A 27,495-nucleotide genomic window follows, 5' to 3' on the forward strand; every position below is an offset into this window, starting at 1 on the left:
CTTGTGGCATTGATTGAAGAATAGATATTGACCAAGACCAGCTGGGGTAACAACCCCTCTTTAAAATACTGCTATAGAATGTTTTGCATTAGCCTGGGAAGGCTGACAGCCTCATTTTAACATCTCATTCGTGACATTACGAATTCCCCATAGAAATACTCCCCTTTGTGCAGAGAGAGACTTAGGAGAAGATTTGATAGAGGTTTGCAGAATTCAGAGATATTTTGAATAAATAATGAGAATAGTTTGCAACAACCGGAGGTTTGGTGGCCAGAGGCACATTTATGAGGATTGTCAAAGACCAGATGTAAAAATTGTCCTTAGTGTGTTATTGCGGTCGGGAATGCGCTGCCTGAAAGTGTAGTGGAAACATAACCAGCAGTAGGTCTTAAAAGGATTTGGATAAATATTCGAAGAGGAATAAATTACATAGCTATGAGGGAAATGATAGTTGCACTGGAGAAGGGTTGTTGCTGGTTAGCTCCATTGACCATATGGCTAAATGTGCGCTTCACAATAATGTCAAGCGCATGTGTTTGTTTTCTATTCCAGCCAAGGTAGACTTTGAGACTTCCTCATTAGACCATAAGAAATAGGAACAGGAATAACCATTTGGCCTCTCGCCTGCTCCACCATTCAATAGGGTACTAGCAGAGTCAACATTCACCATGTCCACTTTCCTGCCTTTTCACTATAATATTTGATTTCTCCTACTTATCAAGAATCTCAACCTCTAATATACACAAGGACTCTGCCCACAGCTTTTTGTGACAGAGTTCCAAATGCTCAACCCTCCAAAGAATTTCTTCCTTATCTCGTCTTACATTGGTGGCCCTTTATTCTGACACCAGGCCCTATTCCGAGACTTTCCCAACAATGGAAGCATCTTTTCAGTGTTTACCCTTTCAGTCCTCTTTAGAATCCAATATGTTTCAATGAGATTTCCTTGCATTCTTTACAACTCCAATGAATAGAGTCCCAACCTGCATATCTTTGCTTGTAAGACAGTCCCTCCTAACTGAGAAAGTTCTTCGACAGAATACCACCACTGACTAAAACTTGCTGAACAAACTGGTCAGGATGAAGTATTGGCCAATAATGAGCAGAAGATCATACAGTGTGGCAAGAACATACATTATTATGTGAATAGCAAGTGAGTAATTACTTCACCGATTTCTGGTGATTTTTTTTCCAAAATAATTTTTTGTGAGCAAATGTTCTCCAAGAAGGAAAACTTTCTGTCTTTGTACCACCGATTAGCACTTTTAATGCGGTAAAACAACTCGAGACATTTCACAGGAGCCTTATCAAATAGTGTAGCACCAAACTACATAAGGGGTTATTAGGGCAGATGGTCAAAAGCTTGGTTGGAGATCTTCAGGAGTATCTTCAAGGAGGTAGAGATGTGGAGAGACAGAGGTTTAGGGAATGAGGTACAGATGTTAGAGATGCTCAAGAGGCCAGAATTGAGGAATGCAGAGGAAGGTCTCGACTGAATCCCAAAACTGGACACAGCAATTTGGGAAGGATGTGAAAGCAATCTGGCTGTGTAAATATCTTTGTTTTTACTTCAGTACATTTGTCTTCTGAAATTTTCACTCTCGAGCTGGTAGAACATACCAATTATAGGTTGAACCCAATTGTTAAGAAGTTCAGCATTCGATTGGACTTCACCGTAAAACAATAAGCAGTAGGTGCAGAGTATGCTCTGTCATTTTATTACTGAGATAGAGAAGTCAGTGTTTACTTTCCACCACCAGATGCTGCCTGGCTTGCTGTGTTCTTCCAGCCTCCTACTTGTCTGCCTTGGATTCCAGCAACTGCAGTTATTTTTGTCTCTGTCATTTTCTTACAGCTGGTGTGTTTGTCGACCCCATTGTCCTGCTTTCTGTCCATAACCTTCAATATTCTTACTAACCAAGAGCCACTCTATCTCTGTCTTAAACACATTCAATACTTGACCTCCACATTTTTCCGTAGCAGTGGGTTCCACAGATTCACCACCCTCCAGCTGAAGAAATTCCTCCTCATCTCCGTGCTCAAGGGTTGTCCCTTCACTGAGTCTTTGCCTTCAGGTCAGAATTTTTCCTACTAGTGGAAACATTTCTTCATGCCCACTCTATCCAGGCCTCTCAGTATTCTATTAGTTTCAAGTAGAACCCGGCTCACCAAAACAATCCTTGAAAAACTCTATCGAGTGCAGACCTAGAATCCTCAGCTGCTCCTTGTATGACAAGCCCTTCATTCCTGGGATCATTCGTGTTAACCTCCTCTAGACCCTCTCCAATGCCAGCACAATCCTCCCTTAGATACAGGGCCAAAAACAGTTTACAGTCTTCCAAATGCAGTCTGACGTAACCCTTATACAGCCTCAGCACTTGTATTTCTGCTCTTTTAGGAGAAAGTGAAGACTACAGATGCTGGAGATCAGAGTCAAGAGTATTGTGCTGGAAAAGCACAACGTGTCAAGAAGCATCCGAGGAGCAGGAGATTCGAAGTTTCAGGTATAAGCCATTCCTGATAAAGGGCTTATGCCTGAAATGTCGATTCTCTTGCTCCTCAGATACTGCCGGAGCAGTTGTGTTTTTCTAGCACCCCACTCTCTGCTTTTGTATTCTACCCCTCTCAAAATGAATGTTAATATTGCATTTACCTTCCTAACTGCCAGTTGAACCTGCATGTTAAGAGAATCCTGAACCAACAAGCCCAAGTCCCTTTCTCCAGCTTTCTGAAGCCTTTCCCAATTTAGAAAATAGTCTCTGTCTCTATTCTTCCTACCAAAGTGCATAACTTCTCACATTCCCACATTGTATTCCATCTATCACTTCTTTGCCTACTCTGCTAGCCTGTCAAAGTTCTCCAACACAACCAGTCCTTCCACCTATCTTTGTGTCACCTGCAAACTTAACAATAATGCTGTCATTCATTCATCCAGGTCATTACTGTGTAATGTGAATAGTTGTGGTGCCAAAACTGACCCTTGCGTTACTCCATTAATCACTGGCTGCCATCCTGAGAAGGACCCCTTCATCCCTTCTCTCCACCTTCTGATGATTAGCCAATCCTCCATAGATGCCAGTATCTTGCCCTTAAAACATAGGCTCATCTTATTTAACAGCCTTTCTGTGCGATATCATGTCAAAGGCCTTCTGAAAATCCAAATAAATCCTGTCCATTAGCTATCCCTAGTCTAATTTGTTTGTTACCTTCTCAAAGAATTCCAACAGATTTGGCAGGCACGATCTTCCCTTGATGAAGTATGTTGACACAGTCCTATTTTACCATGCACTTCAAAGTATGCCGTATTCTCATCCATAATAATAGACTCTTAACATTTTCCCAATGACTGAGGTCAGGCTGTCTCTGTCCCTTCTTAAACAGGGATGTTGCATTAGATATTTTCCAGTCCTCCAGGACCCTTCCTGACTTGAATGATTCCTGAAAGATCACCACCAATGCCTCCACAATCCTCCTCAGCTGTCTCCTTGAGAACCCTGGGTGTAGTCCATCCAGGGGGAGAATGTGAGGACTGCAGATGCTGGAGATCAGAGCTGAAAATGTGTTGCTGGAAAAGCGCAGCAGGTCAGGCAGCATCCAAGGAGCAGGAGAATCGACATTTCGGGCATGAGCCCTTCTTCAGGAATGAGGAAAGTGTGTCCAGCAGGCTATGATAAAAGATAGGGAGGAGGGACTTGGGGGAGGGGCGTTGGAAATGCGATAGGTGGAAGGAGGTCAAGGTGAGGGTGATAGGCCGGAGTGGGTGTGGGCGCGGAGAGGTCAGGAAGAAGATTGCAGGTTAGGAAGGCGGTGCTGAGTTCGAGGGATTTGACTGAGACAAGGTGGGGGAAGGGGAAATGAGGAAACTGGAGAAATCTGAGTTCATCCCTTGTGGTTGGAGGGTTTCTAGGCGGAAGATGAGGCACACTTCCTCCAGCCGTCGTGTTGCTATGGTCTGGCGATGGAGGAGTCCAAGGACTTGTCCTTGGTGGAGTGGGAGGGGGAGTTGAAGTGTTGAGCCACAGGGTGGTTGGGTTGGTTGGTCCGGGTGTCCCAGAGGTGTTCTCTGAAATGTTCCGCAAGTAGACAGCCTGTCTTCCCAGTATAGCGGAGGCCACATCGGGTGCAGTGGATGCAGTAAATGATGTGTGTGGAGGTGCAGATGAATTTGTGGTGGATATGGAAGGATCCCTTGGGGCCTTGGAGGGAAGTAAGGGGGGGGAGGTGTGGGCGCAAGTTTTGTATTTCTTGCGGTTGCAGGTGAAGGTGCCGGGAGTGGAGGTTGGGTTGGTGTGGGGTGTGGACCTGACGAGGGAGTCACGGAGGGAGTGGTCTTTTTGGAACGCTGATCGGGGAGGGGAGGGAAATATATTCCCCGGTGGTGGGGTCCGTTTGGAGGTGGCGATGGATGATACGCTGTATACGGAGGTTGGTGGGGTGGTAGGTGAAGACCAGTGGGGTTCTGTCCTGGTGGCGATTGGAGAGGCGGGGCTCAAGGGCAGAGGAATGGCAAGTGGAGGAGATGCGGTGGAGGGCATCGTCGATCACGTCTGGGGGGAAATTGCGGTCTTTGAAGAAGGAGGCCATCTGGGTTGTACGGTATTGGAATTGGTCCTCCTGGGAGCAGATGCGGCGGAGATGAAGGAATTGGGAGTATGGGATGGCATTTTTACAGGGGGCAGGGTGGGAGGAGGTGTAGTCTAAGTAGCTGTGGGAGTCGGTCGGTTCATAGTAAATGTCCGTGTTGATTCAGTCGTCCGAGATAGAAATGGAAAGGTCTAGGAAGGGGAGGGAGGAGTCTGAGACGGTCCAGGTAAATTTGAGGTCAGGGTGGAAGGTATTGGTAAAATGGATGAACTGTTCAACCTCCTCGTGGGAGCAGGAGGCAGCGCCGATACAGTCACCGATGTAGCGGAGGAGTGTAGTCCATCCAGTCTGGCTGATTTATCCACCTTCTGACCTTTCAGCTTCCCAGCACTTTCTCCTTTGTTATGGACACTACATGCACCACTGCCTCACATGAAGTTCTAGTATGCTACTTGTGCCTTCCACCAAAAAGATTGATGCAATCTACTTCTTCAGTTCCTCTGCCATATCTTTGTTCTGCCTTATGATTTCTCCAACTTCGGTTTCCATCAGTCCACTCTTCATCTCTCTCACCTTTCATCTATCAAAGTGGTGTATAGTAAAATCTGAATGGTGCTGACTGAAATTGCCTCTACCACATTCTCAGTCAAGGCTTCGCAAGTCAATTACATGATTATTTGAAAAGGAAGAATATGCTGTGTTATGAGAAGAAAGTGCTGGTGCAGACATGATCGGCTGAATGGCTTGTTCTGGATCAGTGGTGCTGGAAGAACACAGCAGTTCAGGCAGCATCCAACGAGCAGCGAAATCGACGTTTCGGGCAAAAGCCCTTCTGTGCCTCTTGAGTCAATTTTGTCTACCTTTCTATAGATCCTCAAACAGGTACAGAGAAAAGAGATATTTCATGATTAATATGATTTGGCTGTATGATAAGCTTTTCTATTCTTAGGTATTTTCTAATCGCTCTGTTCAGAGATGATATTATGCACCTCTGATACAGGGGGAATTGAACCTCCTGGTTCAGAGAAGAATGCTTCTACTGTACAACTAGAGCCCCTTTGAAAGCAAAATGCTGTGGATCTTCTCACTCTATCATGCATTATTTCTGCTGTGCATGCTGTCTACTTGACGTAGGATCACGTTTTGTGCTGTTAGGAATGGAATTTCAAGATTTTTGATCCAGCGATGTGGAGGAACAACAATATATTTCGAAGTTAGGATCGTGGCTGGTGGCTTGGAGGAGAGGTTGCAGGTGATATTCCCATGCACTTGCTGTGCTCCTTCTAGTTGGGAGAAGTTGCAGGTTTGGAACGTGCTAAGCCTTGAATTGCTGCCATGTATCTTGGCAATGTTACACAACGATGCCACTCTGCATCGGCAGTAGAAGAAGTGAGTGTGAAAGGTGATGGATGGGATGTCAGTCAACAAGGCCACTTTGTCTTGGATGGATGTGTTGAGTCTCTTAAGTTGGAACTGGGCTATCAATATTTCTCCCCCAGGGACCCCTAAACCCCCATCTCCTTTACTGTGTCAAATTAAATATTCCAGGGCCACTCCTGAATCTACTAGAGGACGCAACAAAAATAACCTCATGCTGAAATTGTTTTCTGTCTTGATCATGTTTGTTCAAAACAAGATTTCTCAAGAGGTTATTTTCTCTTTCATTCAATGTCATTGTAGTTTAGTGTTGGTGAGGACAGTAATGAACGTTTTGTCAATAATATTTGTAAGTAAATTTTAACATAATATTTTTTTAAAAATCAGCATTGAACATGATGCCTTTAGATAGAGAATGTTTAAAGTGACTCAGTATCTGTGTACAGTCTATTTTAACTGTTCTCTCTGAATCAATTCCCTATCTCATCCCTAATCACCCTAAAGCTTCTGACCAACACCCGGTGTGGCACTGCATCATGTTTTAAAGTTTGCATTCTTGTTTTCATATCTCTCTATGCTATTCTGACCATGCTCCCCCATCTCCGTGTAGTCACCAGCCCACAACTGTCCAAGAACTTTGTGTACCTCTACTTCTAGTCTCTTGTGCACCCCTGATTTTAATCGTTCCGTAACCGTGCCTTCAGCTGTCTGGACCCTATACTCTAGAATTCCTCCCTGACCCACATCCTTTGGAGTGTTTCTTAAACCTCAACTACTTTGATCTTTTGTCTTCATAGCTGTTTACATGATTAGGTATTTTATTGCACTCCTGTGAAAAACCTTGATATTTTGTTTTATCAGTAGTGGTATATCAATACAAATGATTGTTTAGAATGTCATTTATCAGTGTTTAAGAGACTGAGACATTGGGAAGTCTCCAGCTATCCATAGGGTTCCTGTCTTCCAAAACTGAAACCATATTGTCTCCTGACACAGAATTGGCTGCGGAAATGTCTTCCCACATTGTAAGTTAGCTCCAGTCCTGCTGGAGACTCTAGCTCTTTGAGATAATAAACTAAGGCCCTGTACACCCTTTCACATGGATGCAAAAGATCCTGTGTCACCACTCGGAATGCCAGAGAGTTCTTTCCAGTGACATGGCCAATGTTTATCCCTCAATCAACATCACTTAGAAAGAAAATGGATTATTTGATCATTGTCACAGTGTGTGCAGCAAGCTCCCACAAACAGCAATTTGAATGCAACTTTTGTTGCCATGCAACAGTGGCTACACTAAAAATTGCTTTTATTGGCTGTCAAGTTCTTAAAGACTTCTCATGGGTGTGAAAAGCTATACATAAATACAGATCTTTTCTTTTTTGTGTTGTATTGAGATCAATAAAATGGGGTTCAGTCAGAAGCAGTGTGCTTTCAGAATGCAAATGGGCATTTTCATTCGACTGTTTCCAGAAGATTGAATTGGATTGAGCTTTTCAACTTTTCTAACAATTACCTTATTCATTCAATTATTAATTCATTCTTAATGCTGTGACTTTAAAATTGTCCAAAGCCTTTCTATCAGCTTACTGCTTCTCCATGGTGATTATGCTTTTCTGAAAAGAGATACTGGAAATCTGAAAGGAAAACAAAATGCTGGAGAAACCCAGCAAATCTGGCAGCATATGTAGAAAGAAACAGGGTAGTATTTCAGGTCAATGATCTTTCATCAAAATTAGGGTAAATTGAGGGTGGGGCAGGCTTCTAGCAATTACAATAAAGAGGGGTGGACAAAGATCAAAGAGGAAGATCTGGAAATATGTGGAGATTCAATGACAAAAGGATTGATTGGACAAGGCTAAAGGAGATGGTCATGGGACAAGTAAAAATAGAAAAGGGACTAGAGGCGTGAATGGCAATCACAGCATCATCACCATCAGCTACCATTCGAACAATGTGGGAGCAAAGGTCATGATCTGAAATTGTTGAGCTCTGTTTAGCTGGGAGGTTGTAATGCACACAACCAAAAGGTGAGGTGATGTCCCTTGAGCTTCATCAGAACCATGCAGGGTTGAGGGGAGAAGATGGTGAAGGCAGGGTGGGAGTGGGGATGGACAATTAAAATGACAAGTGACCAGATATTCAAGGTCATGTTTGCGGATTGAGCAAAGGTGTTTCGCAAAGCAATCACCCATCGTTTCTTTGTGATTTTATGGAATTTGACATCGCTGGCAAGGCTGGCATTTGTCAGCCAGCTCAAATCTCTAGAATTGAAAGGGCTGCACGGCTATTTCAGAGGGCAATAAAGAGTGAACCATATTGCTGTGGGTCTGGAATCACGTGGGCCAACTGAGTAAGAATGGCAGATTTCCTGCTTTCAATTAGATGGATTTTACAACACCAACAATGTTCAGAGTCACCATCACTGAGACTAGCGTTTAATTCAGTATTTTGTACTGAATTTAAATTCCTGCAGCTGCTATGGTAGGGTTAGAATTGATGTGCCCAGCATTAGACTCTGCCATGAACAGTAAATACTTTACGAAATTAAAAAGTATGAATCAATCTCAGTTTCACCTGGTTGTACAGTATCACGACCTTGAATAGGGATAAAGTTAAAGGACAGTGTTGCATCTCCTCTTCCCACAGTGCTACATGTGTTCTTTACACATAAAAGTGTTCAGACAATTAATAGGCACCACCTGAAGGGCCTTGGGGGAAACAAAGGCATGATGGGAGTGATAAGGAGTGGACAGAGGGGTGGTATTCCACTGGTATTTATTTTTAGACTGGCACCAGATTTTGACTTGTTCCACGGCAGAGAACTCAACAGTTTTCTAAAAATAAATATCAAACATTCTGAGCAGCACACTAACTCACCAAAAAGGTATGAAAGCTGTCCAGTTAAATCAAAACTTCCAAGTTATAACAAATGGGCACAGTATGGAACAGCAGGCACTGATACGATGAGCTGAATGGCCACATCTCTGCCATATTATTCTCTGAACTGAAAATTAGGAAAAATAATTAAAACTAAAAAAAACTGCAGATGCTAGAAACTAGAAACCAGAAACAAGCAGAAATTGCTTGAAAATCTCAGCAAGTCTGGCAATATCTGTGGAGAGAAATCAGCACTAACATTTTGGGGCCAGTGACTTTCCTCAGAACTGATCTTGCAGATTGGATAGCAGAAGATCAGGAAGGATAGTAAATACATGGCAGGAGATGAGTTTGGGAGAGGGTTTAGTGTCAGAGGGAAGCTGAGGGGAGAAAAGTTCCAGAGGGCCGCAGGTATCTGAGTTGTTGCATCTTATGTTCCTTGATAGTTGAATCAAAAATAAAGTTTCTTGTTAGCTGGAGGATGAGGTGGAACTAGGAAGCAGTACAGCTCTAAGTCAGGGTGACGCAGTGCTTTGGAGAGAGGTGTTGAGAGTGTGCATATGACAGTGTGTACCATTGGGTGTGGATCTCCAGTTGCAACAAGAACAGCTGCTTGTGGAATGTTGAACATCACAGAGCTACCCATGATCCTGGGTGGATTCAAAACACTAAGGATGAAACTTGAGTTGGAATCCACAAAGGGTGAGTCTGTCCGGAGGCAGTCACTGAGGAATATGATGTGGCTGTGGAAATGAGTTTTAGCAAATACCTCGTCAAACACCATGAGCAACTGCGAAATTAGTGACAGTACACAAGAAGAAAGATTGGAAAGGAAGTCCTGTTGGAAAGAGGAGCAGAACTTCCTCAAGGTGGTCATGCCTGGAAGTGTGTGGCAGTGAGTCAAATAATAAATAAAAACCAAAAAGCAGATGCTAGAAATGTGAAACAGAAAGTTAGTATTTCTGGTCCAGTGACCATTCCTGAGAATAAATCTTTAACTCTGATTTCCCTCTACAGACTCTGTCAGACCTGCGAGCTTTTCCAGCAATTTCTGTTAGGAAGAATAATTGTTGCGTTATGAAATTTAGAAATAATGTTGGAAGCTCTCTGACCTGGGAGGTAGAATTCTCAAAGATCCTAGATTTGCGCTGAGTACACTAATTTCATGAGGACAACAACTTTCTTTTTTTACGCGGATGCTTTTACACACCACTGAACATTTTTTATCCTCCCTAACTAAGTGATCAGGTTATATTCAACGCCTATCAGGGGCAGCACAGCAACATCAAAAGTGAGGGAAAGTTAGGAAGAGAGGGAGGAGGCTAAATCAAAGTGGAGTTAGAGGGGACAGGAGCAACTTTTATATAGCAATTCCAATGTGTAAAATGTCCTGGGCTGTTTCATAGGAACTTTAATAAACCTTTGGTGATGAAACGTGTAAGGACTTACTTGGAAAGCCAACCAAAATCCTGGCCAAAGAGGTAGGTATTCAAAAAAAAAGACATTGACTGGGGTGGTGGGGGGGGAGGAATTAAAATTCATATCTTGATTAAAAATAGAGAGGATTGTGTCTTGGAAAGTTGTCCAGCCAGAGGAACTCAATAAAAATCAGCTAAAGGGAAGGAATTTTGCCATGTGAATCTTCATTGGGGCATGTTATGAGAAGTTGCAGGGCTGGTAGGACTTGAACCCAGACTTCTGGTCCAGGTGTAGGGGCACCACCATTGTGCCAATACTTCCAAAATACTACCAGCAGTTATTGTGAGATGTGAACCTGTGACCATTATCACTGATCTGGTGACATTATCACTATTACACTCTCATATATTATGACACATCCGAAGCAGGGGACTTGAACCTAGATCTTAGAGCAGAGATAAGAACACCACCAATTTGCACCTTTGATAATTTTTACTTGGATTCTCATACTCACCAAGCAGTTTGTACAGAAGCAGCATATTACTATCTGTTAAATCATACTGTTCAGTTTGTTAATGTCTTGATTTAAGATTGAGAAGAAACTGGTGGTGTCTATTAATTGTCTGAGCACTCTATGTATAGGGAGCACCTGTAACACTGGGAAAGGGGAGGAACTGGTACCTTTTAAGAATGTGTGGTCAATAAACTCTATGCATGAAGTCAAGAGTCTTGGTTTCTGTCTCTAACTGGTTTGGATCCAGATTGGACACAGCAAAGACAGGTCTAGGAAAACTTTGCACACAACCATTTAACATTATCTGTGGAAACTTAAAAAAGAGTGGAGAGAAATGAGAAACACCTGGATGCTTCACTCCCTTCTGTGCTACAAAATATAACAGTACAGAAAGAAGACATTCAGCCTATGTACTCCACACCTGTACTGTTTCATGCAAACCTCCCCTCAGTCTATACTGTACACAAACGTTCTCCTACTTCTCCCTTGTGTTTACCAAGCTTCTCTTTAAATGTATCTAGGCTATTGGCCTCAACCGCATTGTGAGGTAGTGAGTTTCACATTCTCCTCATTCTCTAGTTAAAAAGATTCTTTCCTGAAATCTCAGCCAGATTTATTTGTGACAGTCATTCCTAAGGGTGACCTCCCTCAACAAACAGAAACATGCCTCTCCTTACCATCTCAAACATCTTCATTATCTTAAAGACCTCAATTTTACCCCTCTTAGTCCTTTTTAAATAAAAATTGAGTTGCTGCACCTGTTCAGTCTTTCCTGATCAGTGTAGCCTCTCAGTTCTGATGTTATTGAATAAATCTTCATTGCATCTTCTGCAGTACTATTAAAAGAATTATTTAGTGTTCTTAAAGTTGTGTGACTTTGATCATGATTTTACAGTAAGCTAAAACATTGAGCAGATAGAAATGAGAGGAGACTTATATGTTTAAGCTAGTCATCACAGCCCTGTAGTTGATGCCTCATGATATGGTAAATGAATGCATGGAGTTCTAAACCAGCAGTGACAACTGTTCTTTCCCCACAGCAAAATGGCAAGCCCAAGACAGAACACTATAAGAAGACTTTTTCGGAATCTTTTGAGCAGCCTCCAATGTATGTTCCTGTCCTCACTTACATGGGCTATGGAATTGTAACCTTGTTTGGCTATTTAAGAGACCTTCTGCGCTCCTGTGGTCTTGAGAAATGTCATGCAGCTCAGGAGAGGAAAGAACAAAAGGTATGATCATCATATTCTTCTGGCAAGTTGAACTTAAACATGTACTGCAATGGCAAACATATTTCTAAATGATTTGGAAATGTTGGTGTTGGACTGGGGTGTACAAAGTTAAAATCACACAACCCAGGTTATAGTTCAACAGGTTTAATTGGAAGACATTTCTAAATGTGCTTGGCAATGTTGCCTTGTTATGTTTACATTCTCTGAACTTCCATTTGTTATTTATCTTGTCCTCTAAACTGTCTTTTGCTGAAAGTAATGATTGATGTGGCAAAGCCTAGAGGAGCTGCACTTCATTTAGGCTTTAGCAATGGACTATATTTAGTGATGAACCCAGGTACAGTGTTTGGGGGATATTCAGCCAGGACCACCTTAACCAGAAGGAAATGTGCGTTTCTATATTAGAGATTGTGGAAGGTTTTTTGTGCATTTACTTTGTCAGTGGTTTTCACACAGCCTGCAGTGCCATTAACGAACATTTAAGATAATAAGTTGAACTCTTAGTTTGACTCATCTATTCTCAGGAGTTGGCACATCATGTTAGGACTGTGAAAGACCTTGGTAAGGCCACATTTGGAGTACTGTGTATAATCTGGTCACCCTGTTATTGGAGGGATGTTATTAAACTGGAAAGGTTGCACTAAAGATTTACAAGGATGTTACTGAGATTGCAGTATTTGAGTTTATAAGGAGAGGATAGATAGGCTAGGGCTTTTTTTCGCTGGAGCGGAGGAGCTGAGAGGTGTCCTTTTAAAGGTTTACAAAATCATGAGGGGCATAGATAAGGTGGATAGCGATGGTCTTTTTGCAAAGGTAGAGGAGCACAAAACTAGAGGGCATAGTTTTAAGGTGAGGGGAAAGATTTAAGAAGCCCGAGGAGCAACTTTTTTGCACAGATGGTGCTTCAAATATGAACCAAGCTGCCAGAGGAAGTGGTAGTGGTTAGTAAAATTATAACATTTAAAAGACATTTTGGACCGGTATATGAATAGCAGTGGTTTAGAGGGATATGGGCCAAATGCAGGCAAATGGGGCTAGTTCAGTTTAGGAAACCTGGTTGGCATGGATGAGTTGGGTTGAAAGGTCTGTTTCTGTGCTGAATGCCTTGCTAATATTTAGACAAAGATTGGTCCTCTGAACACAAGGAATCTGCTCAAGCCTTGCACTCCCTTTGAATTATCTGACAGCTCTCAACCCATCGGCTTAATCTCCATCTTCCTCCCAATTATTACATAACATCTGAGATCTTGATCAATTTGGATTATGTCTAGTTTACCATTCTCCTGTCTGGAGAGGGTTGGAGAATTAAGGAAGGCAGCAATATCATCAGGACAGTGAAATGAGATGGCCAGTGGTTATTGTGACTGGATCCTAAGCTTAATAACAGCCTCTTCACCAAACCAAAGCTGCTGGGAAGCCATGAGTGTCTGTATGCACTGCACACTCATACTTTAAAGTTGCCTGTTTATCGCCCCATAATGGGGATGAAACACGGTGGCTTCTTTACTGTTTCAGCCTCCCCTGGCTAGAATGACCCATCTGGTAATGTAATGAGTCCAATCAAATGCCACTTGAGAGGATCTGGAGTGTGGCCTGGAATAGAATGTTTCCATTTATTGGTTCATGGCATGTGGGCAGTTATTGCCTATTCCTAATTGCTCTTGAGAAGATACTGGTGATGTATGGGGGTGTAGGTACACCCACACAGTGCTATTAGGATTGAGTTTTCAGAAGTTTGGACCAATAATGGTGAAGGATGTGGCTTGTAAGGCAACTTAGAAGTGGTATTGACAAGAGTTTAAAATTTCTCCAAAATTACTGCATAGTCAAGATCTCTTCAGATGGATGGAACAAACCTATGAGAAAGTTAGAGCTGGCACACCAGTACCAGTGGTTAGAATGTAATTTCATGTGTGCAGCATGAAAACATTTTGCAAGCAGTATGTTTGGTCAAATAGGGTAGTCAATGATATTGTCTTAACTACAATTTTCTCAATTATTTTCACTTATTTCTGAACAGGTTGATTTAAATGTCTCACACCTTTTGGAGCAAATGGGCTTGAAAACTGGGTGCTTTTGGTCCAGAGGTAGCCACAGATAGTCTCCAGATCCATCACCTGTGGCTTATTTGGTAGATGTATCTCTTCTTCAGTCAGATGATTGTGGGTTCATGTCCCATTCCAGAATCTGAGCGCAAAAATCAAGGCTTGCACTCTATACTGAGAGGGATGATGCAATATCGGAGTTGCTGTCATCTGAATGAAACATTAAACCATGGCTCTGTCTGTCCTCTTAGACAGAAAAAAATGCAATTAAGCTAATTTTGAAGAAGAGCATAGGAGTTCTCCCCAAAGCTTAGGCCAATATTTATCCTTCACTCGACGTCATAAAAGCAGACTCTTTGATCATATCATTTTGCTGTTTGTTTGGAGCTTGCTGCATTTCCTACATGAAAACAATAATCAGACATCTTGTCATAAAAGGTTGTATATAAATGCAAGCCTTTTGTTTTTCAGGTTTATTCCTCAGTTCATGGTGTTGCAGATTGGTAGTGTTGGACCTAATGGGTGCTATCATTATATTGGTGTTTGGCTTTTGGAAACAACTGTGACTTACTTGTGTACTTATTGACTCCTTTGTGCAAATCAACACTTTGTACTCTAGGTTCCATCCTTTATCTCACATAGGTTTCCTCTGCTGTGTCTCCTGTAATTAAAGCCTTTCATATGGGGGAGCGCTAATGTGACGTTAAGAGGACCAGACTACTGCTCTGGGGACTCCCGGTTCAAATCCTACCATGGCAGCTGATCAAATTTAAATTCAGTTCATACACCTGGACTTGAAAATTATTTTCAGGGATGGTCACCACAGAACTATCTTCAATTGTTGTAAAAATCCATCTTGTTCATTAACGTCCTTGAGGGAATTAAATCTGCTACCCTAATCTAATCTGGCTATATGTGGCTCCAGATCCTCAGAAATGTGGTTGAATCTTAACTACCCTCTGAAATAGTCATAGAGATGTACAGCGTGGAAGCAGACCCTTCGGTCCAACTTGTCCATCCTGTCCAGCATTTGGACTTTTATCTCTCTGAACACTTCCTATTCATGTACCCATCCAGATGCCTTTTAAAAGTTGTAATTTAATTGTTGTAGCAGCCTCCACCACTGGCAGCTCATTCCATGCACGTACCACCCTCTGTGTGAAAAAGTTGCCCCTTAGGTCCCTTTTAAATTTGACCCTCTCACCGTAAACCTATGCCCTCTAGTTTTGGACTTCCCCATCCCAGGGAAAAGACCTTGTCTATTTTCGATATCCATGCTCCTCATTATTTTATAAACCTCTATAAGGTTACCCCTCAGCTTCTGATGCTCCAGGGAAAACAACCCCAGCCTATTCAGTCTCTCCCTATAAGTCAAATCCTCCAATCCTGGCAACATTCTTGTGAATCTTTTCTGAATCCTTTCAAGTTTCACAGCATTCTTCCTATAGGAGGGAGACCAGAATTGCGCACAATATTCCAAAAGTGGCCTAACCATCATCTAGAAAACTACTCAGTTCTAGAAGAATAAGGTTGAATGATTAATGCTGCTGACATCCTCAGTCTGGAAGGACTGTCCTTTCCTAGATAAATTCTGTGTAATTTACCATGGAGTGACTGTTATAAGAGACTGCATTCATTCTTTGAATACTTTAAATTGAAGTGCCACAGTGCAGTGCAAGGGAATGTAAGACTGCCTGACATTGTCCATTTGGTAAAGTTTCAGGCTTCTCTCTAATAACAGAGATTCTGGGCAGCCAACAATTTCAGAATGCAGAATGGCAGTTGGACCAGGGAAATTGTCTGATCCTTGCTCAGCAATTCCAAACTGTCGCCAAGAGCGCTTCAAGGTGACCCCGACAACACATTTAGATCAGAAATATTCTGGCAAACGTCAGAAGTGATTTCTTGCACTGAACAAAACTAGTTGCTGCTTGGATGAAGACATCAATTGTGGCTGCAGAGTCCTCCAACAAAAGCTTGCATTTGCATGTCCCCTTCAGCATTATATAATATCTCCAAGGTGTTTCATAGCAGTGTTATCGAACAGAATTTGATTCTGAGTCTTGAGATGTCAGGGCCAATAACCTGAAATTTGATCAGGGGTTTTAAGGATCAAGGGCCTTAAAGGAGGAAGAGAGGGGTGGGGGGCGGGGGATGCGGATGCACAGTGAAGAGGTATCAAGAGAGAATTCGTGCACAGCTGCCAGTGATGGAGCAATTAAAATTGAGCATATATGAGAAACCTGAAAGGGGTGCAGATATGAGGTTTGCAAGATTGGGAGCAGGTAGTGATCAGTAAGGCTGTGGAGAGATTTGAAAGGATGAGAATTATAACATTGACGTTTGATTAAGCAGTACTACAATGAAAGTCAGCAAACTTGGGAGACTGGGCGAATGCAATTAAGTACCCTGACAACAGAATTTCAGATGACCTCAAATTGACGGAGAGTGGAACACAGGAAGACTGTTGTATTTAGAGTGTCTTTCTTGGATATAAGATTTTCCTCCTTGTTTCAATCTTGCTATGATGAGCAAATCTGTGAGCAAGGCAGGAATGTTGACTTTCCAGTTTGTGACAGTTGCACCCTCCTCCCCAGCACCTGATGCAGGCCAGATATCCTGTCTCTTTCAAATGGCTGAAAGTTTATACAGAAACTATTTTCCTCAGGACAGTGCTTCTGACCATATTAATAGTTTTATTTCTGTATATGTCTTCCATATATATGTGAAATGCATTTGTTAAGGGTAGTTGCCAAAAGACCCAGAAGGGAGAAGTCTCACTCTCAAATGCAATTATGATGGTCTGGACTGCACTGTCTGAAAGTGTGGTGGAAACTGATTCAGTAAGGACTTTCAAAAGCAAATTGGATAAATTCACTTCGGGGGTTTTTGGGGCTATGGTGAGTGAAATTATTTGGATAGCACCTTCAAATAGCTACCACTGGTCTGATGGGCTGAATTGCCTCCAGCATTGCGTTGAGCATTGATTCTGTTGAACACCCTATTGCATTAAACTCTCATGTTGAAAGATGTAAGTGGAGATGGTGATTTAATGGTAATATCACTATCCAGCAAACCAAAGGTAAAGGCTAATACTTTGGACAAAGATTCAAATCGTACCAACTGGTGGAATTTTAGTCCAGTTAATAAATCTGGAATTGAAAGCTAGTTTCAGAAATATCTTGTTTAAACTCCATCTCATTCACTGATGTCCTTTAGGGAAGGAAATCTGTCATCCTTACCTTGTCTTCCTTGCATAATACTCAAGAGCCACAGCAAAGTGGTTGACTCTTGGCTGGTCTCTCAAGGATAAGTACTGGTCTTGTTCACAATGCTGGCGAAAGAATTTTTTTAAATCTGGAAGAAAGGCTCTTTGCACCCTCTCTTCAACACCAGGTATTGTGTCAAATGGACTGCTGGTTAAATCTCTAGAAAGCATGTTATGTGCCAACTTATTTTTGGCATGCAGTATTGAATTTCTTGACTGCATTCCATAAACCCACGCTAATACTGCATTGCTGAAGGAACAGGTAGAGATGCAAAGTAGGCGTGTGAGAGATTTTAATTACTGTGGTTTCAAACTGTATCACTGCTTGATTCAAACAGTGCTAAAGGCAGTGAAGAGGGCAGGCGGAAGGGGCAGTCATATGCACACTTGAGCACGTAGGCAAATCCACATATGCATACAGGCTTGCATGCATGCATATGTAGACACACTGCAAATTCATTCTATGATTCCAGATTGTTATTTTACACCTCATCCAATTCTCATCATTGTCCTCTCAGATTCACACTACCTCGACCACACCTCTTTAACCCATCTCAGTTGTCTTGGTCACTCCGTCTTCAAAAGTTTACATAAAGACAACTTTTGGGATTGCAATGGCTCCAAATTCATATGTTCTTTCTCAGTGCGTTGCCCAGGAATACCCAGACATTATTCTTATTTCGCAGAGTTTCGTTTCAGTGAGGCCAAAGAACCCATACCTCACCCTCTGTAACTTTGCCTGACTCCATCCCACCTCAACTTTTTTTAAAATTCATTCACAACATATGGGTATTGCTGGTTCGGTCAGCGTCTTTTGTCCATTCCTAATTGCTCCTGGGGGAGATGTTGGTAAATGGCCTCCTTGAATTGCTGTGGGGTGTGGGTGCATACACAGTGCTGCTTGGAAGGGAGTTTTGGGATTTTTACTCAATGACAATAAAGGGATGTTGCTGTTTTCCCAAGTCAGGATGATGTGTGGCTTAAAGGGGAATTTGCAGGTGGTGGTGTTCCAATGCATCTTCTGCCCTTGAACAACTAGATGGCATCTGCTGCTGAAACCCTCATTACTGTTTTTGTTTGCCCAGACAGTCAAGTCTGGAGATGTCTTGAACATACTATTGTCTCGTAAATAGGACGTCTGCTTGGCAGGGGCATGGAGGTGGAAGAGATATGACGAGGTGATGAGATATGATACGAGATTCCTCTGCTGGAGAGGAAACGTGGCAGGTGTCAGCTTTGGGTGAGAACAGCATCGGAATCCCCTGTGATGGAAATAGGAGGTGGCCATTCAGCCTCCTAACTGGTTGCAATATTCAGTCAGAGTGTGCTCTAGCCACCTGCTTTAGTAGCATCTTCCTTTATAGCCTTATCCAGTGAAATTGTATTGACCTTGGTTTTGAAAATGTTAATTGAGTTAGCATCTACTGATTTTTGTACAGGATAGATCCATGTTTCTTTGCTTGAAGTATTTCCTAACTTGTGTCCTTTTGGAGCTGCCTCTGATTTTAAAATTATATTCCCTTAAAACCTCTACCAGCAGAAAATGTGACTCTTTGTTAATCCTATCAATTCTTTTAAAAGCTGTGGATAAACCCCATACATTTGCTCCTTATCATTTTATATTCCAAGGAATGCAAGACTGGCATATGTAATTAGCCTTTAATCCGATATCTCCTGTAGTTAAATACTTTGCTTATCCACCCCCACTTGCAGCGTCAGAGTGACACCAAAGTACAGACTCTAACTTTGAATGAACAGATACAGGTTCAACAAGCCTTTTCAGTATGAAAGTATTCAACCCTCGAACATGTTAGAAATACTCAGATTGTGCAGCACAGTGGAGAGAGTGAAACAGAATTAACTTTTTAGCTCAATGACCTTTAATCAGAACATCAGAACATAATATGAGGGTATGCTACAGTTTATAAGATGTAAAAGCAGAAGTAGACCATTCAACCCAGTGAGTTTGCTCTGCCATTCAGGTGAGATCAAGGGTGATCTGATCATCCTCAATGCCATTTGCTGCCTTTTCTTTCAGGAGACCTAGTTACAGTGGTGATGTGCTCTTTTACCTGTATGTTGTAGTAATCTGGAGCTATGGGTCATAATAAGGTAGAGGTTCCAATGTTCTTTCCTTAACATGGCTGACCAGTCTTGCCCACTCTTAGCAGCTACAAATGACATGTGTTGGAAGGGTTTGCAAGTTGACACTCACCCTGTTTGGCCATGTCACTAGCACACCATACTTGGCTATCAGGTCCTTGAATTCGAAGTTTCTGGCTAAGGCCAGAATCTGTCCAATGTGTCTCAGAGACCACCAGTTGGTAATATAATAGGTTTGAATTAAGTGGGAAGTAGTGGACAGGAGTGATTAAAGGGCAAAAAGAGAAGTTGGTGCAAAGCCATAGAGTCATACAGCTGGAAATAGACCCTTCAGTCTAACTCGTCCATGCTGACTAAACTGATCTTGTCCCATTTGCTAGCATTCGGCCTTAATCCCTCTAAACCTTTCCTAATCACCTACCCATCCAGATACCTTTTAAGTGTTCGTATTTGCCTCAACCACATCCTTTGGCAGCTCGTTCCATTCACACACCACCCTCTGCATGAAAAGGTTGCCCCTCAGGTCCCTTTTAAATACTTTTCTTCTCACCTTTAAGTTAAAAATCACACAACACCAGGTTATAGTCCAACAGGTTTAATTGGAAGCACACTAACTTTCGGAGCACCGCTCATTCATCAGGTGGTTGTGGAGGACACAATTGTATGACACAGAATTTATAGCAAAAGTTTAGTGTGATGTAACTGAAATTATACATTGAAAAATACCCTGATTGTCTGTTGAGTCTTTCATCTGTTCTCATACCATGATAGTTTCACTTCTTTCATGTGTAAGTCACAAAACGTTTTTTAAAAGTTGCATTCTCAGGTTAACTGTAACAATTGGTGTTAGCGAGACAATACGTTGAAGGTGTTAGCCCCCTGTATTCTCTGTCTGTGCTATAATGTTTAGACTGATTCTAATCTAAAAAGTGAGATAAGAGTCTTACACAAATTCATGCAGTTTTTGAGCAAAGTACAATCTAACTCTGCAAGTACAAATTCACCCCACAAAATATGTATATGTGTGCATGTGGGTCTTTGTGTCTGTCTGTGTGTGTGTCTGTCTGGGGTTGTGGGGTTGAGAGAGTGTACATGTGTGTGATGTGAGTGTAGAGTATCTTAAATCTGTGAAGGGATGCATGTGGGAGTGTATGTCTGGGGTGTAGGGGGTTGTGAGCGTCTGTGAGAGAATGTGTATATGTGTGCGCGTGAGTGTAGAGTGGTCTAAGTCTCTGAGAGGATGCATGTGCGTGTGACTGTATGCTGACTGGCTTTGGATACCCCTATCCTGGGGAGAAAGACCTTGGCTATTCACCCTATTCATGTCCCTCATGATTTTATAGACCTGTGCAATTCCACCCCTCAGCCTTCATCAGTCCGGTGGTGGGGCAGGGGTGACTCCAGCCTATATCAAGGAGATCACAATTAGAGTCAGAGACGTACATCATGGAAACAGACGTTTCGGTCCAACCTATCCATGCCGACCAGATATCCCAACCCAATCTCGTCCTACCTGCGAGCACCTGGCCCATATCCCTCCAAACCCTTCCAAATGCCTCTTAAATGTTGCAATTGTACCAGCCTCCTCCACATCCTCTGGCAGCTCTTTCCATGCACGTACCACCCTCTGCGTGAAAAAGTTGCCCCTTAGGTCTCTTTTATATCTTTCCCCTCTCGTCCTAAACCTATGCCCTCTAGTTCTAGACTCCCCAACCCCAGGGAAAAGACTTTGTCCTTTGTCCTTTATCCTTTCCATGCCCCTCATAATTTTGTAAACCTCTATAAGGTCACCCCTCAGCTTCCCATGCTCCAGGGAAAACAGCCCCAGCCTGTTCAGCCTCTCCCTACAGCTCAAATCCTCCAACCCTGGCAACATCCTTCTAAATCTTCTCTGAACCCTTTCAAGTTTCACATCTTTCTGATAGGAGTCATGATTTGGAGATGTCGGTGTTGGACTGGGGATAATAAAGTTAAAAATCTCACAACACCAGGTTATAGTCCAACAGGTCTAATTGGAAGTACACTAGCTTTCGGAGCGACGCTCCATCAGGTGATTGTCATGATCAGGACAATCACCTGATGAAGGAGCGTCGCTCCGAAAGCTAGTGTGCTTCCAATTAAACCTGTTGGACTATAACCTGGTGTTGTGTGATTTTTAACTTTGATAGGAAGGAGACCAGAATTGCACACAATATTCCAACAGTGGCCTAACCAATGTCCTGTACAGCCGCATCATGACCTCCCAACTCCTGTACTCAATGCTCTGATCAATAAAGGAAAGCATACCAAACGCTGCCTTCATTATCCTATCTACCTGTGACTCCACTTTCAACGAGCTATGAACCTGCACTACAAGGTCTCTTTGTTCAGCAACACTCCCTAGGACCTTACCATTAAGTGTATAAGTCCTGCTAAGATTTGCTTTCCCAAAATGCAGCACCTCGTATTTATCTGAATTAAACTCCATCTGCCACTTCTCAGCCCATTGGCCCATCTGGTCCAGATCCTGTTGTAATCTGAAGAAACCTTCTTTGCTGTCCACTACACCACCAATTTTGGTGTCATCTGCAAACTGTACCTCTTATGCTCGCATCCAAATCATTTATGTAAATGACAAAAAGTAGTGGACCCAGCACCTATCCTTGTGGCACTCCTCTGGTCACAGGCCTCCAGTCTCAAAAAGAACCCTCCACCACCACCTTGGCTTCTACCTTTGAGCCAGTTCTGTATCAAAATGGCTAGTTGTTGCTATATTCCAAGATCTAACCTTGCTAATCTGTCTCCCAAGGGGAACCTTGTCGAATGCCTTACTGAAGTCCATATAGATCACATCTACTGCTCTGCCCTCATCAATCATCTTTGTTACTTCTTCAAAAAAAACTCAATCAAGTTTGTGAGACATGATTTCCCACGCATAAAGCCATGTTGATATCCCTAATCAATCCTTGCCTTTCCAAATACATGCACATCCTGTCCCTCAGGATTCCCTCCAACAACTTGCCCACCACTGAGGTCAGGCTCACCGGTCTATAGTTCCCTGGCTTGTCTTAACCGCCCTTCGTAAACCGTGGCACCACATTTGCCAACCTCCGGTCTTCCGCCACCTCACCTGTGACTATCGATGATACAAATATCTCAGCAAGAGGCCCAGCAATTACTTCTCTAGCTTCCCACAGAGTTCTCGGGTACACCTGATCAGGTCCTGGGGATTTATCCACCTTTAACCATTTCAAGACATCCAGCACTTCCTCCTCCGAAATCTAGACATTTTGCAAGATGTCACCAACTGTTTCCCTACAGTCTATATCTTCCATATCCTTTTCCACAGTAAATATTGATGCAAAATACTCATTTAGTATCTCCCCCATTTTCTGTGGCTCCACACAAAGGCTGCCTTGTTGATCTTTGAGGGGCCCTATTCTCTCCCTAGTTACCCTTTTGTCCTTAATATATTTGTAAAAATCCTTTGGATTCTCCTTAGTTCTATTTGCCAAAGCTATCTCACGTCCCCTTTTTGCCCTCCTGATTTCCCTTTTAAGTATACTCCTGCTTCCTTTATACTCTTCTAAGGATTCACTCGATCTGTCCTGTCTATACCTGACATATGCTTCCTTCTTTTTCTTCACCAAACCCTCAATTTCTTTAGTCATCCAGCATTCCCTATACCTACCAGCCTTCTCATTCGCCCTGATAGGAATATACTTTCTCTGGATTCTTGTTATCTCATTTCTGAAGGCTTCCCATTTTCCAGCCGTCCCTTTACCTGTGAACATCTGCCCCCAATCAGCTTTTGAAAGTTCTTGCCTAATACCGTCAAAATTGGCCTTTCTCCAATTTAGAACTTCAACTTTTAGATCTGGTCTATCCTTTTCCATCACTAATTTAATCGTAATAGAATTATGGTCACTGGCCCCAAAGTGCTCCCCCACTGATACCTCAGTCACCTGCCTGCCTTATTTCCCAGGAGTAGGTCAAGTTTTGCACCTTCTCTAGTAGGTACGTCCACATACTGAAACAGAAAATTGTCTTGTACGCACTTAAGAAATTCCTCTCTATCTAAATCTTTAACACTTTGGCAGTCCCAGTCGATGTTTGGAAAGTTAAAATCCCAGTTTTCTGACATCTTTTATTATGTATCTTTTGGCCCCTTATTCTTTGTTCTCCTTTGACTCAAAGCATCATGTCTTTAACCTTTTGATCTGTCCGGCTTTCCACCCAGTTACAGAATTTCCCTCGTATTCTTTGCTCTCCTCCTCTCTTCCCCTACTTCTGTACTTAGCTAGAGACATGTGACACGTTTAAACTTTTTCCAGTTTTAACAAAAGGTTTGTACTGTCAGCCCCATTTCTCTCTTCAGCTGGTTGCCTGATTTGCCACGGGTTTTCTGTTTCTGTTTCAGGGTTTCAGGCATCTCGTGATATCTTTGGCTGTGGTCAAACTGGTTAACTCCCTTTCAAAACTGTAAACCTAATACAAGGTGGGATTGTTTCCAAGTCACCTTGTTTTTAACGGTAAAGATTCCACTGCTGGTTTTGCAGCTGCAGTTAGGAGTTCTTGGTGTATCCAAGAAAATAAATTAATGACCAAAACAGAACATTGTTTGAAAACCTGGATGCAATCCTGGCACCTGTTGGTTAAACAAAAAACACAGCAGGCATGGAATGTAGTGTGTGTTTGGGTCAACTTTAAATCTGAATTGCAGAATTTTAGTATCAAAATAGTGATATAAGGGAGAAAAGATATTGTGCATCAAGCTGTTCTGGTCGGGAGCACGCTGCTTGGAGGGCAGTCAAAGCAGTTTGAGCAGAAGGTCTAAAGGAAGGAATTGAATAAATGCACTACTGGCAAAGAGAAAAAAAACAGAGCAGTGAGGAAGGAGGGAATAGAATTAACTTAATTGCTGTTCTGAAACCCAATGTAGGCATGATGGTCCAAATCATTGGATAATACAACGAAAGCAAAGACTGTTTGGCCTATCAAATCTGCAGCGTCTCTTAGAAGAGCAATCATATATGTTGATCACCTGGCATTTGTACTCTTTGTCAGAATTTCAGAACTCAGTTTTGAGGAAGGGTCACTGGACCCAAAACATTAACTTTGGTTTCTCTTCACAGACGCTGCCAGACCTGCTAGGCTTTTCCTGCAACTTCTGTTTTTGTTTCTGATTTATGGTATCTGCAGTTCTTTCAGTTTTTATTTTGCAGAGACATCTTTACAGGGCCGATTCATCAATTATTTCCCTGTTTACTACACTTCAGAGAGGGCAAAATTTCACCCAGTGTGTAGAAGGCAAGTGAAAGGTTTAAAATATTTGCTGTAGAGTTCCCAGAAGACATCATTCAGTTCAACATGTTTGTAGACTGGAAGTTAGAAAGTATTACTGAAATATCATTTTAATAATACTTGAGATAAAGCTTTCGTTTCAGGGTGACTCAGATGAGATTTTCCTGTTGCATCAAACTGTAACAAGGCACTAATTGAGAAACATCAGAATCTTGAATTGAAACCCCTCTCTTTATGTTCCAACCCAATTTTACTTGGCTTGATTACACACTGGTGTTTACTGAGCTGCTCGTTGCTGAAGCTTTAGAACATAATCTCTTAAAAACATTTCAATGCAGAATTATTTTGTCTCATCTCTATCTCTGTAACCTGCCCTCCCCAAAACTCTGCAATCTTCCAGGAATTCTGTACTTGGCCCTGAAATCCTCTGGAATGTCAACCCTCCTCTAATGTAGGCCTTTTAAACATTTCTCCCCCCAGCTCATGCAATGGTTTGAATTGCATATTCCAGGGTTGCTACGTTTTGCTGCTCGTTGTAACAAGCAGACTCTGAATGGCATTCACTTCAGTCCTAAGCAGGAAGTGATCTTTTGATTAATAAATTTAATTCAATAGAATTTAATTTAGGCCCTTTGTAGGAACAAAATTAAGCAAGATTATATCATGATGATTATCACCAATTCATAGTTTCATCTCCTGGGAGTTGGATTTTCTTGCTGATGGGTGGTTTTTATTCGAGGATTTTGCTTCATTGTCTTCGGGTCCATTCACAATTTGAGTAAATCCATACAGCAAGTAGTTTTGTAATTTGTTGCATAGTTTGTCAAATCCTGCCACACGTGCACCATCACCAAGGCCTCTCACTACTCTTTCTCTCCAATCCCCCACCCTCAAATCCTTGGCATATCTGCTCTGAAATCATCATCCTTACTTTGTTTACCTCCAGACTTTGCTATTCCGGCACTCCCACATTCCATCCTCTGTATCTTGAACTCATCCAAACTCTGCTGGTTGTGCTGTGTTCACAGCAGCATTCATTCACCCATCGCACTTGTCCTTCGCAGATTGCATCTGGTGAAAGTCCAGGAATGCCGCCGTTTTAACATTCTCATCCTTCTTTCAAATGCCTTTATGATCTTGCCCCTCCCTCTCTCTGTGTAGTCTCTTTTAATCCCTAAAGCCTCCAAGATCTCTGCTGTTCTCCAATGTCCCTGGATTTTACTGCTCCATTGTTGACTGCTTTTGGCTACAAGCTGTGGAATTTTCTCCTGAACTCTAACCCTATCCCCCTCTTTTTTTTTGTTTAATTGCACATTACAACTTGACTCTCAAAGTTTTGGTCATCTGACTAGTTAGCGAATGAAGTGATGCAGGATGGTGCCAGTGGTGCCTGTTTAATGCCCATTCTTGCTGTAGTAGCTGATAGTATCCTACCTTCCCACTCATGTATGGCACTCAAGTTATATAGAACTAATTTTCTCTCTCTAATGGGGAAAGAGGCGTATGGTTTTTCATCAACTGCATCCAAGATGCTGTTTGGACTGGAGAGCATGTCTTATGAAGAAAGATTGAGGGAGCTAGGATTTTTCTCATTGGAGCGAAGAAAGATGAGAGGTGGCTTGTTAGAGGTGTACAAGATGATCAGCGGCATAGATAGAGTAAATAGAGACTTTTTTTTGCCAGGACCGAAATGGCTATCACGAGGGAGAATAATTTTAAGGTGATTGGACGAAGGTTTAGGGGAGATGTCGGAGGGCGGTTCTTTCCACTGAGAGTGGTGGGTGTGTGGAATGCACTGTTAGCAGTGGTAGTAGAGTCAGATACATTAGGGACATTTAAGCAACTCTTGGGTAGGCACATCGACGATAGTAAAATGAATGGTGTGTAGGTTAGAGTAGGATAAAAGGCCGGCACAACATCGAGGGCCGAAGGGCCTGTACTGTGCTGTACTGTTCTATGTTCTAATTACCTAATGTTGCAAATTTTACCATTTGATATTTCACAATGCAGGATTTTGTGCCACTTTACCAAGACTTTGAACATTTCTACAAACGAAATCTGTACATGAGGGTTCGTGACAACTGGAACCGCCCAATCTGCAGTGTGCCCGGACCTACTTTTGACTTAGTGGAGCGGGTCTCTGATGACTACAATTGGACTTTCAGGTATAATGGGGAAACTGGACTCAGTCTTCCAAATGTTATGCAACCAAAGATTGCAACTTTCTCAGCTCTGAGTCAGGTGTTGTTAAGTCAAATTTTGTTTCCTTCACTCACATTTTGGGATGCGTGTGTTGCTGACAATGCCAGTATTTATTGGCCATCCATATATGCCCCTGAACAGAGTAGCTGTCCCGGTCATTTCAGAAGACAATTAAGCATCAAGCTATGGATGTGGAATTACATGTAGATTGACGAGGTAAACAAATTCCCTTCCCTAAAGACCTTCATAGTAGTAGATGGATTTCAGTTCCAAATGTACACATTGAATCTAAATTCCCTCAGCTGCTGAGGTGGGATTTGAACCTGTGCCCCCAGAGCATTAGTCTAGGCCTTTGGCTCACTAGTCCTGAAATAAATCCCACTGCAGAGTCTTTAGTGCAAAAATTGAAGCTGGCACTGCAGTTTGGCACTGAGGGAGTACTGCACTGGCAGAGGTGCTCTTTCATGATGTAAAGCCAAATCCAAGGTCCCGTCTAATACCTTCATTGGATATGAATGATTCCATTGTGAGCATTTAGAAAAACAGCAGTTCTCTCTAATGTTCAAATCAATACACATTCCCCAAATAACA

At 42.3% G+C, this 27,495-nt stretch overlaps 1 protein-coding gene across 1 annotated transcript in view; it reads left to right on the plus strand.

Moving 5' to 3' along the window:
* The first annotated feature begins 9,620 nt into the window (after positions 1-9,620).
* sptlc3 (serine palmitoyltransferase, long chain base subunit 3) overlaps positions 9,621-27,495 on the plus strand; it is a 107,098-nt gene continuing 89,223 nt past the window's right edge. Inside the window, exons 1-3 of the mRNA XM_060831168.1 lie at positions 9,621-9,707; positions 11,812-12,003; positions 26,713-26,867. Coding sequence (XP_060687151.1) covers positions 9,621-9,707; positions 11,812-12,003; positions 26,713-26,867 — 434 coding nt within the window. The remainder of the gene's footprint in view (positions 9,708-11,811; positions 12,004-26,712; positions 26,868-27,495) is intronic.

Source organism: Hemiscyllium ocellatum, chromosome 10 (genome assembly GCF_020745735.1).
Source record: "Hemiscyllium ocellatum isolate sHemOce1 chromosome 10, sHemOce1.pat.X.cur, whole genome shotgun sequence".
In the NCBI taxonomy this organism is placed as follows: domain Eukaryota; kingdom Metazoa; phylum Chordata; class Chondrichthyes; order Orectolobiformes; family Hemiscylliidae; genus Hemiscyllium; species Hemiscyllium ocellatum.